Here is a 23,516-nt window from a genome sequence, read left to right as displayed (position 1 = left end):
ACATGGAGTTTCTGAAAGAGTAGGAAGTACACGTTTTCAGTTTCAGCCTTGACAGCCTTTAAGCAAATAAAAGACTCTGGTCTTCCATCTACTTATTTCACTGATCTATCCCATCTATCCGTCACCGACTCCTACAAAGGGAACGTGGAGCATTCACACAAAGAAATATTGTAGCTGGCTATATCAGCTAGAAAGAAAGAAAACATAAGTCCTGCAACTTTATAAGTTCAATGAAGTAGGTAGGAGTTAAAAAAAAAAAAAAAAGAATCCCTCACAGTGAAAAGATAGTTTTTTTCTTTTTGTGATGTTTTAAAGAATTACTTGGCAGTCAGAAAGAATGGATAAATCCTGTTGGGGAAAAGAGTACAAGCAGACAATAAAAGAGTATTTGAGGCACAAAATGGTAAGAAGTAACAGTAACACCATGGATAAAATTTGAAAAGAACATGAAAATAAACCCTTTTCTAGAACCTGATTCTGTTTCAACCCATTTGGCAATAATGAGTGGAGATCATGTAGATACAGTAGAAACCATAAAGCTTCTCAAAACACAACTGACATCATAACTGAGAAAGTCAAAATTTCTATTTAGCTTAAGCTGCATAAACAATATTATATCTTCATTATTGCTCTGTGGATGACATATAGCAACAGCTGTATTGGCACAGGTTTGCAAACAGTACTATTTCAGAAGTCACTGGAACTTAGCACAACCTTGCTGTTCTGCTAAATAGGGATGGGGCTTGAGGCTTATTAACAATTTTCTCATATTATGTTGGTGACATTGGTCACTCACTCCAAGAGAGCTTGGAAAGCTTAGGTTTAACCAGGGTATAAAGGACATCTTTTTTTATATATATTTTTTTAAGTTTTGACCATTTAACTGAAATCTCTGTTTGAAAAAAATATTCATTCACAGCAGTAACCAAGAGCTAAAAATATTGTCTCACTTCTATATAAATAATAGCAGTGCTAATGGATTTGGGAAAGAAATAGTTTCTTAGTAATAAGGAATAACAGCTCAAGTTTTGCAGGGCATTGTACATGGAAGAAAATTGAATTAGGGAATTTTGTTAATTACTCAGCCTTATAACAGTAACTGCCCTAAGAGCCAGAATGAAGATGTAACTTAGATCATCCAACCTGCTAGCCTTTACTCAAACTTAGAACGACTAGATATCTGAATTTCCCCTCAGATTTGTCTTTTTATAACATCCATGCTTCTTTCCTGGGAAGAATTTCCACATTTCCCATATTTGTCCACAATATTTATCCCGTGGACTTACTTCTGAAGAAGCAGATGGCTAGCAGGACCATGGGACATCCAGAAATCACAGATAAAGTCTTTACTGATGGATAGACTATTAATGCAACATTTGAATAACCACCTTCAGAAAACATGAAGCCTCCAGTGCATACTACTCTGGTCCCACCGGCCTTAACTTGATATGCTGCTAGAGGACATCACGCACAGTTGTGACAATGCTTCCTGCCATTCAAGGCCTGGTGAGCACCTGCTGTACCAGGTCTCCATGCCCACTCTGTCTCCCTTGCAGACTGTACGGACGTGGCACGTCACCTTGGTTGGTGCAACATATTCAAGGCATGCAAAACACACTACAGACCCCATAGAGTGCTCACACATAAAGGTTTTGTCCAAAGGACATATAGGAGACCTGTTCAGACCACACCTCAGTCTTTATTGCAAATTCATTAACAACAGACATGATGTAAGTTAATTTGAATTAAAGTAATAGTAAGGTTACAAAATGCAGACATTCAATACTTCTTATGAACCTACTGGCCATGTACTTTCACAACACAAAATGAAACACCCGCGCAGCTGTAAGCAGTATCAAGAGAGATGAGAATGGCATTCTCATGGAAAATATTCTAGCTGAGAAAGATCTTGATCTGGGGAGCTACGTTTTAAGCTCTCTTACCTTTTTGAAGGTTAGGCTTGCAAGTTCCTGAGGAACAGCGATGGAGAGCGGGCAGTGACAAGCAGGTGGTATCTCAAACCTGACAGGTCTCACTCTGAAAAAGCATACTCTTTGGTGGGTGTTCAGTGCTCCTTCTCTTTTTCTCGGAAAAGAGGTTTCTTTCCTGATTAATACTATGTGAAGCATTGTTACAGGACTGCTCTGTTCCTCCCTAATCTCCCAACGGCCCGTGGGATTATGAACCAACATGAGGTAAATGGTAAACAACCACCCAATCGCTCCTGACCCACTTACGTTTCCTTGTAACCTGCGGTTTGCAGCTTCCTATGTTCATCTGTCTCTACATCTATTCTGTTTAACTGTCTCTGCATTGAAAGACAAGGGTAATAGCGGGGTTTTAATTTTCAATTCAGCTTCATTAAGAACTGAATCAAGTTCAGACCTAGTGTAAAATCAGTGCAACCCTGTGAAATACTGTCCCCAGTTTTAATTTGGCCAACAGCTTTCAATACATTGTTCTGCAGATGTTAAGTTCTGGTGATGATAAATATAACCAGAAGATTTAGGTTCAAATATCAATACTAACATGTTTTGTCTGAAAGAGCATGTTATCTTTGAACTGTTTTCAAATTGTATCACTGCAGCGGTTAGAACTTGCTGTAACATTTAGAGAGAGAGAGACAGATAGATTATTTAAAAAATAAAATAGATATTCTTCAACTACTTAACTTCACAACTACCCTCCTGTATGGCCATTTAGTCACAAAGAGAAAAGACCACTTATGCTTCCTTTTCTCCCCTCAAACTTCAGGCATTTATTCCTTACTTCCCTGCTCTAATCATTGGGGAGAAGGACACTTTTCAGATGGCGAAAACACCACCTGGAGCTGCCTGTCCCTTTCCCATGTCTGGTAATCCATTTAGGAAGCATGTTCATAATAAAGACACCAAAACACTTGGTCCTCCAGAAGTCTCAAATTTTAATTTAAAATTGACTTCCCTCTTTAGATGTGTCTGAAAATTATAGGTGAATGTTCAGGAGAATGAAGTCACTTATAAGAAATAATGCACTACAAGTTATAAATAGCATGCTGACTCATCAGAGATGGATGATTATGTATAAACTTATTTTGTACCTGTGTTTTGAGAACTGTCAGGAAGGCCTGTTCCATATTATGCAAATTTCCACACGTGGAAGTATAAATACGGGCTAAACCATCCAAACTCACCTAGTTTTATTCCCTATTAATAAAGCTTTGACATTCTACAATCGTCGATTTTGAAAGAAAAATTGGAGCCCACATCCTTGTAATATAAACACGTATTTTTGTGATGCTGATTTTAATGTTATAAATGCATGATATAACTACATAGCTTTCCCTAACAGCGAATAAAACTGTTTTAAAATACTCAATGGTATACAAGGTGGCTCAGTTTATGTGGAAACTACTTTGATAGTGCTTTTCACATTGCGTAGAACAACAGAGACTGTAGTAAGCACATGATGTTTTGACACTGCATGCCAGATAATGTTGCTATTTTAAGAAATGGTTTTCTTGGGAATAACTCACCAAAGACTATATGATTGATTAGTACTATCTTGCAATATGCAATTCATAGGTCATTAGATTAGTAGTTATTTTAGTATTAAAAAAAAAATAAAAGCAGGAATCAGACTATGATCATAGAATCGTATAGGACGGAAGGGACCTTTAAGATCATCAAGTCCAACCCTCAAACTAACTCTGCCAAAACCACGTGCCTAAGCACCACGTCTACCTGTGGTATGATCCCCTTAACTAACCCAGTTAAGTTCATAATTTTAGGCAAAAAGAAAACTCTATTCAGCAATACTAAAGGCATTAAACAGCTGAACATATAGTCCAATCACAGTTTAATTATCAGAAAATATATTATGTGCATATTAAGACTGCTACCTACATCACACGCACTTTAAGAAGCCCTCCTCATACCCAGATTGGTTAAATTTACAAATGCAAATTTGGCTCTTTTCTCAAGTGTCACAGCTATCCCCAGCTGCTTCATTTTGTGTGCTAATATATGTTTTAGCAGAAACTGTGTAAAAATGAATGTTGCTAGATGACTCCTTTAAGCATCACTTATTTCTAAACTGTTTCAAGCAAATAAATTATTCCAGTTAACTTAGGCAGTAATTTCTATTGATGAAATTAGCTCAAGTTCCATCTGCTTCAGGCCGAGGCACGGAAAAAAATACAAGACAGAACACCAAAACACCAAGTAACCTTGATTTTGACCACTCTATTTTGCTCTCTGCATCAGTCCTCTTAAGAGAAAGAGGTGTAATTCTGACGGTGTTGTATGAAACTCTTCCATAAAACAGGAAAAAAAAAAAGTAACTCGCAAAAATAATTGGTTTCACTATTTCCAAACGTGAGAGATTTTAGAAATTCTTATGATAAGTTTTACACAGTTATGAAGGGCAGCTATATGGTCTGCTTTAGACCTCTAATTAAAGTGTATCCAAGAAGCACTAAAGATTAGGAAAGCAAGATTCCCTCTGCAGTCAAAAGAGAGAAAAGCAATTTCCCCTACTCCATTCTGTAAGTAACTTAAACTGGTTAAGAAAAAAAAAAAAAAAGAAAAAAGATAGCACCAAATTCACCATACCTTTCAGAGCTTCTTTCATCAGGAAAGGGAATCAAGTGAATCACTCAAAAAACTCAATCTCAAATATCCAATGGACACAAAGCCCATCTTCAGTGCTTCTGCTCGCATTTGTGAGAAGGGCACCGACTGAGAAATTTGTTAGCTAAAAGGGGCGAAGGCAGTTCTAAGAAAAGGTTCATATCTAAAATAGCAAGAAGGACAACTAGCATATATGACTACTATACATCCTCTCAGCATTTCAACTGATTAATTTCTTCACTCGCAGCATCATCTTCAGAATTACTTTATCAAGTGTTTCTTTCAGGATACTGAAGACAAATGTGTCTGAACTCAGAAAGCATCAGCGCAGAGTCAGTTAAGTGTCTGTTTCAGAGCGTTACAAAGGGAGATACTTAAACTGCTGTGGATTGCTTATGCTTGCTGAATCTCTCAAGAAAGTTTAAATCTGTTGCTGCTTTTTTTGTAATAAAGCATAAGTGAATGTGTTCCCCACGCATATCTGATTCCCATCTTTTCCTTTCTCAACTCTTAATCCTCTGCCTGTTTTCAGCAATATTAGAGAGGAGCAGAGAGGTCTGAAGGGTGCAGAGATGCTATAAGCTTCATAGAACAGCCAGGAGAGAAATTATTCATGCCCTGTTTTCACAAAGCTTCAGTGTCAGCTTGACTTTATTGGATTTCAGAAAATTCATATAGGAGCTCAGCTGCAAGAGGAAACAAGGCTTCATCGGCTCTGTAGTACACAAAAATCACTCATTCCCCCTTTCACATATTTGCAAGAGCTCAAGAGAGGGTTTTGTATCTGATACTTCAAGAAGTTTTAAATGTTAGACTTTTAACACTGTGAAATTAAGCAACAAAAAAATTAATTAAAAAAAATACCCCTTTGATTTAATACCGTGATCACTGCTTATTAGAAGTAGACCCTAGCTCTGAACTGGTTAAAGGTTCACATTTCTCATCACTGAGTTTATATTCCAGCTATGGAGAAGAACTCAGGCTACTGCTGTAGCTCCCATGAGACACCTATGAAACCTGTGTATTATTCATGGAAATAAAAAGGCTCAGTACTTCAGCAGTTAGCCTGGTGAACAAGTAAGCAACTGGAAGTCCTCACACTTCGAGGACAGCTCTGTCATACTTAGCGAAAGGAATTTTCCCACTGATCTGAGCTGAGACAAGAACTGTCTTCGGAGAAAGGCAGGTTGGGCTGCGGGTGCCTGGTGCGAGTGGAAGGAACCACAAAAGATACTACCTTGAAGGAACAAATTAAATAAGTGCGTATGGCTAGAATGTTAGGAGGTTCTGGTCTTGATGATTTAGAAAAGGGGAAGACACACCATGACACCTTAGTGTATTAACAGTAGTTATATTTTTGTTTTCGGTAGACTGAAAACAAAATCAGCTGTGCCTCAGAAAGAGGAATCAATACCAGTAAAAAACCTGTTGAGTCCTTATGTGCTCATGATGCTTCACAAAGTGAAGTAAATAACTTCACAAAGTGTGCTAGAACACAACAGAGCAATTCTGAAGTTACGAAATAACAAACATGTCAATGTGATAAATATAGAAATCAATTATTGGCACATTTTTGTTGTTATTAAGAATCTTTGGGTTCTCTGTTATTTTTAGATTTTCTTTTTGAACATTTGTGTCATTTTCTTTTTACTTTTGGTCTCAAAGTTTCATTATTAGAAGAACTTTTTGGAAAGTAAAAAGTACATTTTTATAGGAATAGTTTTTCCTCTTGTATATTTAAAGCAACATTTATATGAAGTTTTTGTCTTGCTGACTGAGCATTAATGTTGGTGAAAGACATGTGTTGCAAGTAAAGAAGGAATACTTCTTTATAGTCATGCTATTTCATCATAGTGCAAGTTGTTACAAATCCCTTATCATGAAAAATCCTCTTTGTTTCTTCAAAGTCTGTGACTGAGAACATTCCAAGATTAGAAAGAGTGATATTTTCCGTTTCTAATGCAGGATGAGTTTCTGTGACCTAGACTATCTAGTTCCGTGCTTTGTTCCTTCAGGTTTGTCACCAGTATAGTTCAAGATAAGTTTAACATTTTCTGCTAGCCTGGTCTTGTCAAGATATCTTCTTATGAGAGTAATTTTGGAAATACCAGGTAAGGATGGAAACAGACTTCTTGGGTACAATCATCTATTCACATAAAGAATTAATGGTGTGAGAGACATCCCCTTCATGGCAAGGATGGGATGGATATGGTGCAAGGGTGGCTTTTGGTTGTGGAAGTCTCATAACTGTAACTCTGGTAGTAGTTTCCACAAGTGGAAACAAGATACCTCCCTCATTCTTCTAACTTCTCTATTTCTCTTCTGTTACAATTACCAAGTCCTCTGCCACTATACTTGAGCAACTGTACTACACAGACGCTACTAGAGATCCTGAAACTATTTTGACCATCATGACATTTCCTGAGTAACAAGATACAAAAGGCTTCTGAGAATTACTTTGTAAGCTTAAAGCCTGATAAAATTGCAGAATTGATTCTAAATTTCACATAATTGAAAACTGAAGATAGATGCTCTGGTTTAGAACCACAGGAGCTTTTTTGGTTTTGTTTCCCATAGTAACTTCCATGCTTGATTAAAAGTGCAAGTATAAATTCATTCAGGAAACATTGGGAATTTAACAACAAAAATGTATCCCTTAGCGTGGACTAACAGTACTGGCAGAAAGAAATAGAATTTCTATGGATACGATTTGTTTTATTTCTTGGGATTATTTTACCTTCTTGATAACACAGAGAACAGCTCCTGCCTCATAAACCCAGCACACAGCCTGAATACAACACAGTGCCGTACTTCAGACCCTTTCCTATCAGGTGCCAACATCGTATAAGTAGCTGCCAGCCCTGATATTTGATCTGCTAGTCACGTAGTAATCCGGCACATGGGTTCCTGGAACAGGAGAGGTATTGGTGCTTCCCTGCAGTAGAACAACATGTCATGCAGTTGGACCAAGTCTGGCTGGAGAGCATTTCCCATTTTGCACCCTCAGCCTGAGAGATTCCGTGTCACGTGGCTGAGGATGGCATTATCTCATGTACCAAAGAAGGTAACAGGTAAGGTATGTCAAACACCAAATATTTGTTTTTGTGGTTTTTTTTGGGGTGGGTTCCGCCCCCCCCGCCAAGCTACCAGAACACTCACTGCAGTGTTTTACTGCCACAAACTTTGCTTGCCAAACCTGAAAAGCTATCAAGAAGCACCCGCTTTCAAGAGCAAACTATTCGGTTATTATATTTAGTTTATTGTGCCATTTAGTTTATTGTGCCATTCACAAACTCTCCCTGGAAGCCACGAATTAACCATGATAAATGAACACCAAAACATTCAAGTGCTATGCAAACTGCTACAATACTCTGAGCATTAAAACAGATTAAGTGAAATCACTGCGCTCTGCATAGCAATATGTTAAAGTTTAATAGCTAGGAAAAGAGCCACTATCAAACTATGAAACACCATTACAAAGATTCTCTCTCATTAACTTCACTTCAGAAAAATATTTTCATTAGAATAATTACTATGTGCACTTTAATTAAACATGAACAATCAATTTTATGTACTTCTGAGCATCAAAAAAAAAAGTTAGGTGACAATACCCCCATGCTATAAATATGAAAAAAAAATGTTTCTCTCCCTTCCTTCTTGCTCATCTTAGAAAGTCATACCAACACAGAACAGAGTGTGTAAAGGTGACAGAAAGAGTCTCATAACCTTTAATTGTACCCCTGGAAGTATTTTTTTTTCCAATGACAGTTCATATAAAATAACATATCAACCACATCAGGCTGGGGAAAAAAAAAAAAAACTACTGTAACTCCCCCTATTAATTCTAGCCTCTTAGCTTTACTTTTAATTATTTCACTCATCTCCCAATACTCAGCTTATTAAGATATATCCATCATGGTGTGGGTCATACAGTAGTTCTGTTGTTGGGCTTTCTGGCCTTTGTCTGTCTTCCTTTCAGTGGGAAGACCCTGCCTACGAAGAATTCATAAAAGGGAAATGTGTTTTAAAAAGCAGAATAAGAGTAAAATGTGAATGAATTATTTTATTTTCATATTATTTATTTGTTTAGGTGGCTAATAATTCCCTGAACTTGGTCTCCCGCTATTCACTTGTTACTTATGAGACTGTCTGTTGGACAATTTTCCAGTGCTTTGCACCTACTTAATGGTGCACATAGCGGCTGTTTTTCTTTTCCCCCCCTGACTGTTGTCTGCATTGGAAGAAATCTTTTCCTATGAGTGATCATACCTATTATATAAAGTTCTTACGTCAGCGATTTTTTTTCCTATTTCATGTGAGATTGATACCATATTGCATTATGATTATTTATGTGTAAAATCAAACCCACAAAGAGACAGCAGAAATTAGTAATGTTAAAATTATTCAAACAGAAGACCTGCAGCTGCCCTGACAGTTCAAGTAATCGTTCCCAGAGACTTTCTTCAGCAGAAAAATGAATAAATGAACTACTTCTAAGTGAAGCATGCTTTCTTCTGTAATTAAAGCAGGTTATCACCTGCATATATGTTTCTGTATTTATAAACATACCTGAAATACAAAGTGTCGAAAGGTCCAGATAAATAATTGCTTTTTTGAAGAAACTTTTGGGGTCAAAAAGGAAGTGCATTTCTGATACCTAATTATTTTGTTTAGTTAGGACAAAAGCAGGGGAAAGAGCAATTCAGATAGCCTCAACTGGAGGCAGGCAACAAAGTCTGTGCCCTTCTCCAAGAGTTACTGCGCCCACTGTCTGCTTCGGTTATTAGCACTGAGTTGCAATTGGAACAAAAACCTCAGGTCCCCATCTGCATCCTGCTCATAGCAGTGTGAAAACAGCTCCACAGCTGCCTGTTTTATTTGTATAAGAATTATGACTAATGAGTTTAAGTGTCTGCAGTAATTTCCACCTGTCCATCCTGACTCTTGCTGATGGCTGCCTCTGCTGCAGGGATTGATCCGCTGCCTGGGGAAGCCGCCCCGAATTGCTGTCGTTCACCACCCCTCCCGTAGAGCTAAGCTGGGACTGTTCACTGCCAGGACGCAATCTGTAGCTGCTGAGCAGCTCTTTGATCAGATCCGATACAACCTGACAGTAGGAGTGGGAACTTCTGGGAGAGGGGCAGGACAGACAGCAAACATGAGGACCGTAGTAAACTTTCAGACGTACTATAAGCAATTTTATGAACAGTAGGATCACGTGCTACCCAGTCATCCACACATAAAAAACAAAATCAGTTAAACCAAAAGAAACAACAAAAACACCCAACAAAAAAAATCCTGGTTCCTCCTTCCCTTAATAAAAGCAGCCATTTATAACGGCAGACCTTTATAAAAAATTAAAATAAATAAAAAAAAAAAAACAGCAAGTTGCCATAGTCAATTCTTACTGCTCTTTTCCATCAGGTCAGCTACCTAACTCAGTTTTAGTTGCTTCCTTCCCCCATATCAACCAACTAGAAGTGACAATATGATGAAATTAAGACTTTCATTCATTGGTTTTAGTAGCTAAACATTCACCAAGGTGGTAACGAAAACACGTTGGCCTATGACACCCAAGACTGTCAGATGGTTTTCCACCAACTGCTGGGTAGGACCACAGGTTATTTGTTCTCAGAGAACAGAGAAGACAGTGCTTTTAATGCTCTTGTGACTATACTCATTCACGGTAACATTTCCCTGGCCATATTCTGCACTGAAGTGAAGCTTCCCACAGTGCTACTGCCATTTAGTTCATTCCAAAGCACTACCTGCTGCTCACTCAGCAATCCCATCAGTCAATCACTGCTTCTTCACAGCTGCTCCCTCCTTTTCTCTTTCTTGGCTAAAGATTTCTCGTACATTTTACCACATAAGACTACTGCTTCCCTCTGAAAAAAAAAAAAATCAATCACCACTTCAGTTCATACTGTAAATAAAACTTTAAAAAAATCATTTTTATATTTAAGGTCATTTAGGATCTATTTATGTTAAGGTTTTTAATACATCTTAAAGGAGTAAGAGCCTGCTTTTTCGAAATTCATGTCACTTATGGCTACCAGCTGCAGATACAAAAATGAGTTAACAAATAATTATCTGTAATTATTAATGAATTTGAAGGCAAAAATCACAGCTTCAAAGAGCTAAAAATGACAAGCTGTTATAAGGATGTCAGAGCTATTGGAAATAGCTGGGTGCAAACCTGCACCCTACTGGAAGAAAATCTGGAAGTAGGCTTTAATCAGCACAATCTTTAACACACCTGTAAGCATGGAAAGGATGAATCCTCTGTCTTCTATCTCATAGTGCACTGCAGCGAGTTCACATAACTGGTGTGAGGTAGCCAAGCCTACCACCCTTTTACTTGACAAGGACTCGACGTAGTCTGATGCAAGAGCCATCGTCTGCCTAGTTCCAGGCAAAAATTTGTTGGTAACAGGTCTGTGGAGCACGCTGTGCTCTAACCACTCTCAGATGCACACTCCGCAAAGGCATTACCAAGCGGAGCCTCCCTCCTCATGAGTTCTAAGAATCTCATATAAGTGTACTTAAAAAAATTAAGTGAATATTCCTGTAAAAATACAAAAAGGTAATAAAGAGATTCAGGATGTCTAATGCATCCTGCTTTCTGTTTCCAAGGCAGACGCAGCTCTTGAGCGTGGCTAAGTTGATAACTTGGTCATATTGTATTGTAGCACAGCTCTGTTTCAAACAGGGCCATTAAAGTCACAATATGTTTTAAAAATACAAACTCTAATTTACAGTAAGACTTTGAATAGCCTCCAAAATACAGTGTCTAACTACACTCTTCTCTCACCTTTTCCTCCCACACTGTTGCCCAATCACTACAGTATTGAAACAGTCACAACCTAAAGCTGTATGTTCTCCTCTGAAAGAACAGTGATCCTGTTAACCTTCCTTATTCTTGGCAAACGTGTAGCTTAATGTCTTCCATTAATGTTTATTAACTATATGTTTCTACATTGAACTTTTGATTATTTAAATGCCTAACACATGGTTCTATAACTACAGGTTTCACAAGGTGCGTGCTTCTTCTCGCTGTTCCAGAAGCAGGAAAGAGAAAATGTCAAATCCAAACTCAGTCTCAAGATCTTTCAATTCAATAAAGAAACAATCCAGTTTAGTACATGCAATGACTGTCTTATCTCACAAACTTAATCCATATATTCAAAAGAAAGACATAGATTAAAATATTGTGTATTTTCATCTGCTTCATTAAGAAAAATCAACTTATTGCTGACATACTGTGATTATTATTGATTTTCTGAAGTTCTTTTACTCACTAAAGAAGATATTTGATCTTCTACAGAGTTTGTTTTTCTGACAAAAATATTTTCCTCTAAAATATAGTCTTTTCATTATGTTTCTTATCATTGTTAATTCTAAAATGTGAGGAAAGGGACAATTTATGCAAAAACATACTCTTCTAACCACATGATATATCTGACATTTAGAAAAGAATAAATCAAGCTATTTGTCTTAGGACAATTTTGTCATTCTAAAAATCAAATAAATGACAAAATGACCAGCTTAAAGTTCTCTTTCATGCATTTGGAATAAGATGCCTAGTTATGTACGATAACAAGCTGTTGAGGGAGAGGGAGGGCAAAAAGAAAAGGGCACCAAGAAAAGCTGTATTAATGAGTTTTGGGTCCATACTATCCAGATTAATCTTTCTGTATTTTTATAGGTTCAAATGGAAGGAAAAGCAAAGTAACACGGGCAACTTTCAACCCTTAAAAGTCCTAAGAGCTGGAACCTGGACTCCTCGCAGCCATAAGTAATGCCTAGAGAAAAAGCAAATTCAGTGCTGGCACACTGGAAACTGTTTCCTCTTCAAAAGCGAACAATTACAGCTTTCTATAATAATACCTCAAAACCACCTACATCCCCCCCAAAGGTAATACATATAAATGCTGACATTTCATCCCTTCACTGTAAAAAAAAAAAAAAAAGGATATCTTGCATTGTTTTTTTTCTTTATGATAAAATTAAAAAGTAATGATAAATTAAGTGTCTTTAATAAAGAAAATTCAAGTTAGATTGTGACACAGTTGTTTTGCTTCTATTTCTTTCAGCACAAGAAAGGTCTAACCCAGACTCAAAGCATGGATGTATTGACATTTTTATTACTGATCTATTAAAATAAAAAATCATTTTGTGACAACAATAATTTTTCTTTTTTTTTTTTTCTTATTTGTTGGATCTATGGATCATTTTCTCCATTAAAAGTTGCATTAACATCTTATAATTATACATCAAACACCGTGAATTCTAAAGGAGAAAGTTTTCTGATATTTCATGTTTTCTTCTTTAGAGTGTATAAATTCATATTTTGTGAAATACAGATGTAAGTTTTTTGTGTTTCTACCTTGTGCTGGGTACTAAGGAAAAGCTTTCTTACTTAGTGCATGAGTATTTTAGAATGCACTTATTAGAAAATATAGAAAAAGCTAAGGTACTATTTGGAAAGGTCATTTAAGGTCCTAGACCAGACTTCTCATACATTTACCTAAATAAAACGATGATACAATTTCAATGAGCTCAGCAGGGTACATCCACAGTCACTCTAAGAAAGAGAAAGACTTTAGTTGCAAAAACGTTAAAAGCTCTCACAGGGATTTGCAAAATTCTATAACCCCATGGTAAAAGTTGCACCTGAATGCTTCTGTTCTCACTGAAGTTAAAACTTGATTATAACAGGAATAAATTTAATATTTGTTCCACTGAAAGTAGATTTAAGCCAAAATTTTAAAAAATTGGGCTTTAATTTCTTTCATTTTGACCAAAAACTTGACTTTTCATGTTGCCACTTTGCCAGTACAAAATTCTGTGAAAAACCTGGACGGTAACGGCAGTTGTTTTATTTTTATTTTCAGTGCTTTTCCAAATTTCTCAAAGATGGACAAGCTCAGCTGTAGAATCAGTTACCTCCTTCATTCCACTTGAGAGGGAACGTGTTGGAAGTCTTTTAGGACAGTTCCCTTGGCTATCCTCATTACTGCTTATTTGCTTTCTTGTTTACACATAATAAGCGTGTTCCTACCAGAGTTCACTGATCTTCATAAAGAAGTAGTGCTGCTTTAATGATAAAATACAGCAGAATTATGAATGCTTTTCATATAGTCTGATGAAAAATATTAATGGAAGATAATTAAACCGGCCGTGAACTCTCCAAAATATTCTCTGCTGAAAAGTGTCTCTTGAAGACCCAGGAACAACTGAGTCAACCTAGGTTTCTCTCAGGGGATCAGAAAGATGTAGACCTAGTTTTAAGCAGTCACTGAAAATAGAATAGATGACTCGTGAGGAGAGGAAAGAAAAAAAAACACAACAAAAACAACCAAACAAAAGAACAACAACAAACAAACCACCCTTCCTAGAAAGGAGATGCAACATCATAAGATAGCGGACCACATTCCTTAAAACAATTCCCGCACCTAAGATCAACAGGGAAGATGAGATGCTTCTCTGAAACGCAATTGTCTTTGGCTGTCCTTGAAATGATTGACAGCCAAGCATTAAGCTTTAGGGATGCTCAGAAGATATTTAATGTCAAGTTCAGTGTTCAATATGCTAGTATTTTAAGAACAACACCTGTTCTGAAGCCTTTGAATACTATTATCAGTCCCAGAAAACAGAAGGAGCCAAGGACTTGGCAAGAGAAACTCCAAAAGAAGACTTTTCTCACTGTTGAGGAAGTCTCTCTCCCATCTGCAGTTTGAGAATGCTTTGTTTGTTTCTTTATCTCTCTCCCCCTTTCTTTTTTCTTGCCTTCGTATTTATTTATTTTTAGATTGAGTGGGCAGGAAACAGCATTACTTTGGGAGCAGGCTGTTCCTTACATGCTCCTTACTTCTAATCACTTTAACATGAGGTAAGGTAAGCTAGCTTGTGAAAACGCATAACTACTGCAGCAATCGCCCGTGTTCACCTTTTCCAGGCTAAATCTGATGTAATACATGCAACTTACTGTTCTTTCAAAAATACATTACATCAGAATAGTACTAACAGTAGTTAATGCTCTGTAAACCCATACTTTTCCTGATTTATTGTAATATATTCATTCCTATAGATTTGCTTACACTGGCAGTGTTTTTATTTTGTTTCTATTGTTCTGTTGCTCTGAACAATTCTCTGAGCACATTTTCTTTGCATCCAAAAAGACTGGGAACATGTATAAAATTGCTACCTGCACAAACAAAATAAAAATAGGATGAAATAGAAGTTGAATGTATAACTGCAATGATAACAATAAGATAAATCTGTTTTCAGAGCCAACCTATTTACTTACGGAAATTTTATCAGAGAAGAAAATACGATCATACATTTGGAGAAGAAAAAGACAGTAGATTTACAGAACATCTCTAGTGGGAATCCTGATAATCACCTGAGATTTAGAAACCCTCTGAAGAGTTTCTTCCGTAATCTGTTGACAAAGTACACATTCATTCAAATATATATCACTTCAAGTATACAGATTTGTTTTGATCACTGCACTGAGTATCAGATTTCTTAGGCTCCCAAATAAAATTCTACCTGGAAACAATATTGAGGATGATATTCCGGTATTATTCAGAGAAAAAAAAAAAAAAAAGTAATCCCTTATTTAATGACTCTTTTCCACTCTTAAATTTCCAATGCTCATCTTGAATTCAAATTCAGAGCTTACTTCTGAAACAACAGTGTTTTTCACTACTCTAACTTTACATTTATAGATGTTAACCTGGAACCTTAGACTCAGAAGCAGCGTGCTTAATGAATTACATAGCCTTCTGAATGGATGCACTGCAGGATTATCATTCTAACTTCTTTCTGTCTAGCAAAAAATAAGAGAACACCACCTGACAGTTCAAATACTGATGTATTTTCTCTAGCAATAGCATGCTTTCTGAATAAAACATACAATAATGACAATTTTTCATGATTTTAAAGAATAATCCAGTGATTGGATATTAAAAACGGCACCTATGCACTTTTTTATTCCTTGAACCAGATCCTCAGGACCAGAACTCTAGAATTAGTTAAGAAATGTGATCTTAAGATGCCTCTGAACCCCACCGATTCTGTCTTTCAGGTCCAACTTCAGCTCAAGTTAGAATCAGAAGTTACTGTAGCTGCTGAAAGCAAAGACCATCCAAATAAAACAACCTTAAATTATGAAGTTGTACACCCTGAACCAACACTTGTGCTGAAAGAAGAGGAAAAGATTTTTCAAGTAGCTGCTTAATCTAGCCTCTCGCTTACTTCCAGCGAAGAGTGGCAGCACAACACAGATTCCAACATCTGACCCCTGGTTTATATTCAAATATCACATTTGCCTTATTTAGTAACAGAGCTACAGCAAGTTGCAACACAGGCCACGTCTTACAGAGACAAGTAGAGAAAGGAAAGCGGTTGCTTGCTTTGTGCTCCGAGTTGAGAACAAGCAAGACTTTTTTTCCTGTGTTGACAGTATGGTTTTGCAGTGACAAATATGTGATTCATTCAAAACAACACGTTATTTACTTATCCAAGGATATAAGCAAAAGGCCAAAACAAGTCTGCATAAGAGAAAGCCAGCTACGTATATATTGTTGGAAGTTTTTCTCTGGCTGACTAACTTTATCTCTAGACCATCTTCACTGCACGTCCACTACTTCAGAGGGAGAGTTTGACAGGCCACCAGCTTTTCCACCGTCACTGCTTGGAACCCTCTTTGACAATGATCAGCGCTTATCATAGTTGGAGTCTTTCACCCTTCTTTGGTCACAGGCTTTTGTCTTTTGGAGTTGGACCATTCTGATCCTGGAGTCCGATTAAGAACATCCTCCCCTGGAAAGCTCAGCCCTTGTTTCCCCTACACCTCACGCTGTTACAATTCCTTGAGCCCATTTTGGGGAGAACTGCCGAGCAGCATCAGTAGCCAAGAAGCGCTTTTCTGCCTTTGAAGTTCTTTTTGATAACCACGTTATGATTAAGCAGCGCATTGACTAGTCTAGAGAGGATAGGACTCAACCTGAATGAGGCACAGAATTTCACTACAAAGTTGCAGAAAGCATTAGTGCGTCGGCTCAGCCTAACAGACCTCACCAGTTTGTTTACGAGACAGAAAAGCAAATGCTGGAGATGGCGGGGGAGGAATGCAATCTATGCGCCCCTGCAATCTGGGAAGATCACTGCATACAAAGGCTTTCAGTTCTGTACCCACCGCTGATTATTTGAAAGAGACAACATGGTTCTGCCCACGACCAGTAGAAGCACACTGACACCAAATTTGATAGGCTTAAATCTGTACGTTCTCATCAGGTACCTTTTGATCACCCCTCCAGGGTAACTAAAGCAACTGGAAATTGGTAAGGCGATAGTAAGGACCAGGGGAAAAAAAAAAAAAAAAAAAGGTTATGAAAATTGCTGCTTAGGTACAAAGTTCTCTTTGTTAATCCTTGAGTGAGTTTTTAATTGGAAAAAAAATCTGAATGTAGAAGTTGTTCTACAAATAGGGAATTATCAAATTATCACCATTGACAGTGAGCAAGAAGGAATTAACTCAGCTTGATCTTCAGATTAGACTGATCATATAAGATTGTTAATAAGGATATGGAAGTACACACTTAATTTGGAAACTGATCGTATTTGATAGACACAAGAGATAATTATAGAACTTCAGCTGTCATTTTATAGTATAACCATAAACAAAATTGTCGTACTTTTAAAAATAGAAGTTAATGAGGCAATTTGCTGAATCTCTTTTAGCTTTGCTCTCTGAGAAAGTATTGCAAATTTGCAGAAACAACCACCTCTGATGTGGATGTAGCTATTTGAATAAATAAATAGTACATACAGAATATGTCTTTATATATACATATGATAAAGCAATAGAACATAACTGTCTACCATGCAACCATTTCTGAATGCTTCTCCTAATCTAAATAGGGATGAGAAGCAAAAATATACCAATTTTCCATTCAAAAGACTGAAGTAACTCACTTCAGACGTTTAGTTTCATAACGTTGGGAGGCGGGGGGAGGAGGAGAGTAATTATAGGTTTATATTTGAAATAGTTTCACACTTGAAAATAATATTTTGTCTGGAAAATCTGAAAACAAACAAACAAACCCCAAACAACACAAAACCACCAAAACTCAGCCACAACCTACTAATTTGCAAACATGTATGTTTGTTTTCTGAATGAGCAATAACCACATAAACACACTGCTGACAGAGGAGGGCAAACAAATGTTTGGATGACCTGGTGCTTAGTTATTGGGCAGGGGGGGGAAACCCTTTGAGAAAGCACTGATTTAAACTACGATGTCAGGAACAGATAAGATAGCACAGAACGGTAAGAAGGCGAAGGTATAATAGCACATAGGCAGATCCAAGAGCTCTGTCATGGAAAGCCAGATAGGCAAATCCTTAATGCTGTTCTTCCACATAGACAACAGGACATAGGTAATGGGAACTTCACAGGAGATCTCTGGGATCTGCTGCACAACTAAGAGACACCCCAACATCAATCTAATTCTCTTTGTTTAGCATGTATTCCCTGGTTTCATATGCAAAGATTATGTATGTGTAACACACATATGACGTTATAAAACATCTACCATGAGAATTCTGAGCAGCTGAAGTAACTGTCAAGCAGTTGTTATCTATGCTTTTTTGAGATATACAATTTTTTCATAATGTGATTTATAATTGCTAATTAGACATAAATCATTGTAATAGTAAAATTAAAAGACTTATGTGAATGAATTTTTGAAAAGTTCAGTGCAAAGCAAAGCATATTTTCTAATATTATCTGGAATCCCTTCTTGCACTGCTGCCCAGAATTAGAATTATCCCTCTTCTGGATTAAAGATGCATTGCTGGATTAGTCTATCACTGATGACAACATAATATATCCTTCCCAAAGGCTTAAAATGAAAGGAGGTCTGTTAACTACAGACTATGTTAAAACAACTACCAAAAAAAGCCCTTTGACACAAAACTGTACTTTAACATTTAACTATGAGCATGTGTGAGGTCTGAGTAGTTTGTGAAACACAGCCTCAGGTTCAGCGTCGTATATCAGTTTCGCAGACTGTAACACCTATGAAACTAGTAAGACATGGGACTGATTCCTGCAAGTATTAGCCAGCAGTATTACTTCTAGCTTTAGCCACCTGAACCACCTCAGGAATACCACCTGGACAATTTAAATGAAGCCAAATTTGCTTTAATGTTTCTACTTGGGGGTCAGATAGATATACACATTTTGCAAGACTGTACTTTATTTTTTTTCTCCAGTTAAAAAAGCTATGATTTTATATTACAATTTAGCTTTTTTTTAAAATGCTATCTAAGCAACGAGAGAGATGAGCTATTTCTGAAGATTTTAAATTGAGCTATGATGTGAATTGATATACATAACTTTGTTTCAGATAACATTTAGTTGATTCATTGCTTTAACACTCTAAAGGAGATGTTATGTTATTCTGTAAATTAAGAGACATGGTACCAGTTTTCCATAGAACAGTACCATCATCCAAAGTTGTATTAGAAGTAAGACTATGTAGTTCATAAAAAGTCTTCCCTTGTGAACTTCTGGGAATATTTCACATATTGATAGCCATACAATGATGACTTCTAGAATAGGTCCGTTTAACATTTAAGCCAAATTCTGAAATGTTAACTGAAAAGAAAATTCTCACTGTCTGTAATAAAACATGGTGTACTGTGTTTTCTGGAGGTACTTGAATACCTAATTGCATTCTTTTTCAATCACATCCCAGGAAAGTGTAGATGAGTCGTTAGCATTAGAGATTTCAAAGTAAGACACCAGGGGCTGTTTCTTCTTGTTTAAGAAAAGATGAGCCCAATTGACTTCAAAGATTAGTAGAACTGTTGGTTCAAAACAGTAGCTACATTTGGCTATAGAATTCAGCTAAGCAATAAACTTTCTACCACTCATGTCTGTTGGCGTCACTGAGAACATGGGGATTAGATATTTTCCCAGTGTTTATTTAATAACAACCCTGCACGTCATCACTAATGTTGCTTGCTAAATTGGATCTTCGAAGAACAACATAGAATTCGTGAAACGTTTGTGTGTACAGCTCTCAGGCTCCATCCTTTGAAAGGGAGCCATTGTAAAGGGGGAGGGTCCTGAGCACAAAGCAGAGAAGAGCTGCTCTTTTACCAAATGACAGTACCAGCAACAAAACTCCTATTAGAGCTGCAGGCTGCAATAAACCCCGTCTGCTTTATAGAAATAAAAGGGTGGAGGGTGGGGGGAAAGGACTTTGAGTTCTCTAGTCAAAGGAATTTAAAGGTACATCTAAGTAGTCTTAAAAGGCATTGCTTCATAATGAGGTATCAATTACATACAGCCCTGAATCATAATTAGCTGTGTATCCTCAGACTAGCAGAGCAGTTGTAACGTAGTTCTGTGCTTCTCTGCAATTGATCTGTGACTATATCATTTTCTTGAAATTTTACAATGTATTGATTCATCAATCACAGTTCAGCTGTCTTAATCGCGCACTAACTGAACCATTGAGAAAATGCCAATAGATACATAATCAAGAAGATATCAAACCGGTTAGATTGCAATGTTTTCAGCCAAGAAACAGCTGACAGCAACTCAAATCCGAGTTTGCTTTTCCTCGACTTTGGATGCCTGGGTTGCTTTAAAGGGAATTAAAGGGAAGCGAGTTCATTTTGGCCCGAGTCTGCTCTCTTCCACCCTTCCTTTTATTTTCCTTAATATAAATGAGCCCCGTTAAAGAAGAAACAAAACTCAAGGTACGGACGACTGCTAACCCACAGCCATAGGGGAGCAAGCCAACTTCTCCCGCGGGAGCCGGCGCCTCGCCAGGGGAGCCGCCGAGCGGAGCCCTGGGCGGCGGGACACGCGTGGGGCCGGGCCCCGTCCATGGTGCTGCAGCCCGGACGCCGCTGCCCACGCCGCGCTGCCGCCGAAGGGAGCTCTTCATTCCTTCCTCCCTCCCTCCCTCCACTAACACCCCGCAACAGCTGCTGAGCCCGATTTACAGCAATTCAGCATTTCAGGGAGATTTAATAGCGGGGCTGGGGGTAATAAATAAATAAATAAATAGAAATTAAAAATGGAAAAATAATCTCCAAGCCTCCTGGCCAGAGCCCTGCCCAGGCTCTGAAGCCTGCCTTTGCCTCTCGGCTGCCCGGGAAAGCGGGGTGGGAGGGGAAGCCCCAGCTCAGCGTTCAACTTTCCCGCGGAGATCCTGGCTCCAGCGGTAGCCCGGCTCGCTCTAGCCCCGGTCCTGCCGGAGCCCCCAGGCAGGGAATCGGGAGGAGAGGGGAGCCAGCACCCTCCTCACCCGCAAAGCTGTGGAGGAACCAGGCAGGAGAGCTGGAGAGGCTGGGAGTTCCTTCGCCTCCCCCTCCTCATTGCCGGCTTCTGGTACCAAGGAAACCCCCGGAGGGCGGAGGGGAGGGAAGAGGAGCTCCCATCGTACGTCCAGTGTCCCCCCGTGCATCCCTTTCTCTGGGCGCCCAGAGCCGACGCCCGCTGCCCCAGCCCGGACTCACGTGTGCCGTCAAACCGGGTGGCGATGGTGTCGAGGAAGGTGTTCTGGGGTGCCAGTAATCCTTTCATAACCGGCATTTTTCCAGCGCGGTGCGAGGTTCCCCATCAAAGTTTACCTACGAGGGTGGTTCGAGAAGAAAGTGCAGAGGGCGCCCGGGGGAAGGGAGGAAGGAGGCGGAGGGAGGGATGGAGGGAGGGAGGGAGGAGGATGGGGATGCCGCCGCGCCGCCTCCGGCGTCGGGAGCCCCCCTTTCGTCAGCCCCCGGCACCGCAAAGCGCTCCCGCCCCCGCCGCTGTGCTGCCGGGCGGGGCGGCCGCCGAGCGCCGCGCACAGGTGCGGAGCCGCCGCCCCCGGCCAGCAGCGCCCGCGCCCCCTCCCCTCGTCTCCGGCAGAGCGGGGCGGTGGGGGACACGGCGGCGACAGACAGCGGCCGTGAGGGAGGACAGGGAGCCGGGGATGAGCAACCTTTATCTACCTGCGGCTGGAGCGGGGCGGGAGCAGCAGAGGAAACAGCGGCCGCCCCGGTGCTGCCGGACCCTCCTCCGTCTCCCCCAATCCCGGCCTGACCCCTCCAGCTCTCCTGGCAACAAGAAGTTTCCTAGGCGTGAAGCATAAGAGCTCACCTGCACCCTGCTTTTTTTTTTTTTTTTTTTTTTTGCGAGTAGCAATATTGTAGGGTAAAGCTTGGGATCTTACTTTGCTGAAAGGGGATGTATTGACACGTATGGCAAGTGCCCCTCTAAAGTGGTCGTTGGAGAGCAAGGCTAGAACATGGAGAATGTTCCTTCAGGTGTGTGCCTTATTTGCATTTTGAGGCTATTTTGTTTATTTAAGGGATAGGCATTTTCAGTTTCATTGTGACTATTGCCTAGATTATTTTTTTTTTTTTTTTAGATACTCATCCCTGAAAAAATTATTTTTTTTGCCAACCCAAGAGTGAATTGAGATTTAGATCTTAGCACAGCAGGTCTAATGTGTAAATTAAAACAAAACAAACAAAACCCTATACCCCCAATTAAAAAAAGAATATATATATATATGAAAAAGCAGACACACGAGCTGGGATGAGTAAATTGCTCAGGATAGTATTGTGGCTCTTTAAATGCTGCCAGATAATGCCCCAAGGTACAGTCATTTCACTTACTGTAGCAGCAATGGCAAAAATTCTCCGTGTTTTTTCACAACTAAAAGACACTGGAGAAAAGAAGTGTGAGTACACTCCCTAGTCAACAAAGCCACTGTGCATTAGGGAGGGGAAGCCTGTTGGTCTCTTCCTATTTTACAGTATTGCTCTTTGTATTTCTTGTTGTTCCCATTTATTTGTGCTTCTCCCTTTTTCCAGATGGATAGAGGACTTTGATTCCCACTTTTTAGGATAAGCAGCACAGAGAGGCTCTAGGAGGGACAAAAAAGATCTTTCTTTATGACAGATAATGAAAAGAAAAAACCCACAAACAAATACACCGAAACCTCAGAAAATGCTGATGCATAGGTTTTATAGTACAATATAAAGTCTACCCACGGTAACCCCACCTTGGCTTTGAGGAAGGCAGCAGTATTTTACCAAGATCATGAATCTGTCCAATTCTCCTTGTACTGGAGCCCTGTATACAAAATAGTTGATATAGAGCTGCCAGCTCAGTTCTCAGAAGTGGCATATGAAAACAGACTGCTTTACAGTCGCTCTTACTTTGGAAGTCTCCAAGATCTCGCAGAACTAACAGTTTCTTAGCTGATTAACTTCAAATTAATGGCAGGCTTTTACCTTCACTGGGAATCACTAGTCTTGTCCTTAAAACGTGCAATATTTAACACTGAATTGCTGATTTTCTTTTTCAAAATTATTCTCATGTCTTCCAGTTTGATATAAACACAGCCCCAAAATTAATTTGTCGTGATAGTTTTCCATTTAGTCTCACTGGCAAGTATTATGCTTGTAGTTAAGTTTCATATAGGTATCATGAACTACAGCGTGTCCCTACTGAGGAAATAAAGAAAATCCTGTTTCAATACTTGTATAATTCAGAAGACCGTGATCAGATTTTCACTTCTGTCGAAGAGCTCAGCAACAGAGGTTATTAAGGTAAACCTGAACCTTTGAAATCTGCCAAGGGATTCACGTGCTGTGGTTGTGTTTCAGCTTGCATTCTTTTCCATGACCTGCCCCAAATGCCATCTAAGTGGGGATACAGTGAAGGAGAAAGGGATATATTCTCAATCTTACTACAGGCAGTCAGGAGAGAGTAACCTGTGCATATTTAAAGATTTCTCAATTTTGACTCACCAAAAATCATTACAAAAGGGGGAAAAAAAGCTACGGTTTTCCAGGGGAATCAAACTGCTATCTAATAACAGT

General features: G+C 38.9%; 1 protein-coding gene across 1 annotated transcript in view; it reads right to left on the bottom strand.

Annotated features, from left to right (window-relative positions):
* The window catches only part of KCNH8 (potassium voltage-gated channel subfamily H member 8), a gene marked incomplete at both ends in the record, with an annotated part of 202,445 nt that extends 181,208 nt beyond the window's left edge, over nt 1-21,237 (bottom strand). Inside the window, one exon of the mRNA XM_082479203.1 lies at nt 21,162-21,237. Within this exon, the coding sequence (XP_082335329.1) occupies nt 21,162-21,237 (76 nt within the window). The remainder of the gene's footprint in view (nt 1-21,161) is intronic.
* Between the last annotated feature and the right edge of the window lie 2,279 nt (nt 21,238-23,516).

This window comes from Vanellus vanellus (assembly GCF_965231255.1).
Source record: "Vanellus vanellus genome assembly, chromosome: 2".
Lineage (NCBI taxonomy): Eukaryota > Metazoa > Chordata > Aves > Charadriiformes > Charadriidae > Vanellus > Vanellus vanellus.
Note: the sequence above shows the minus strand (reverse complement) of the source record. Positions and strands in the feature narration are given on the sequence as shown.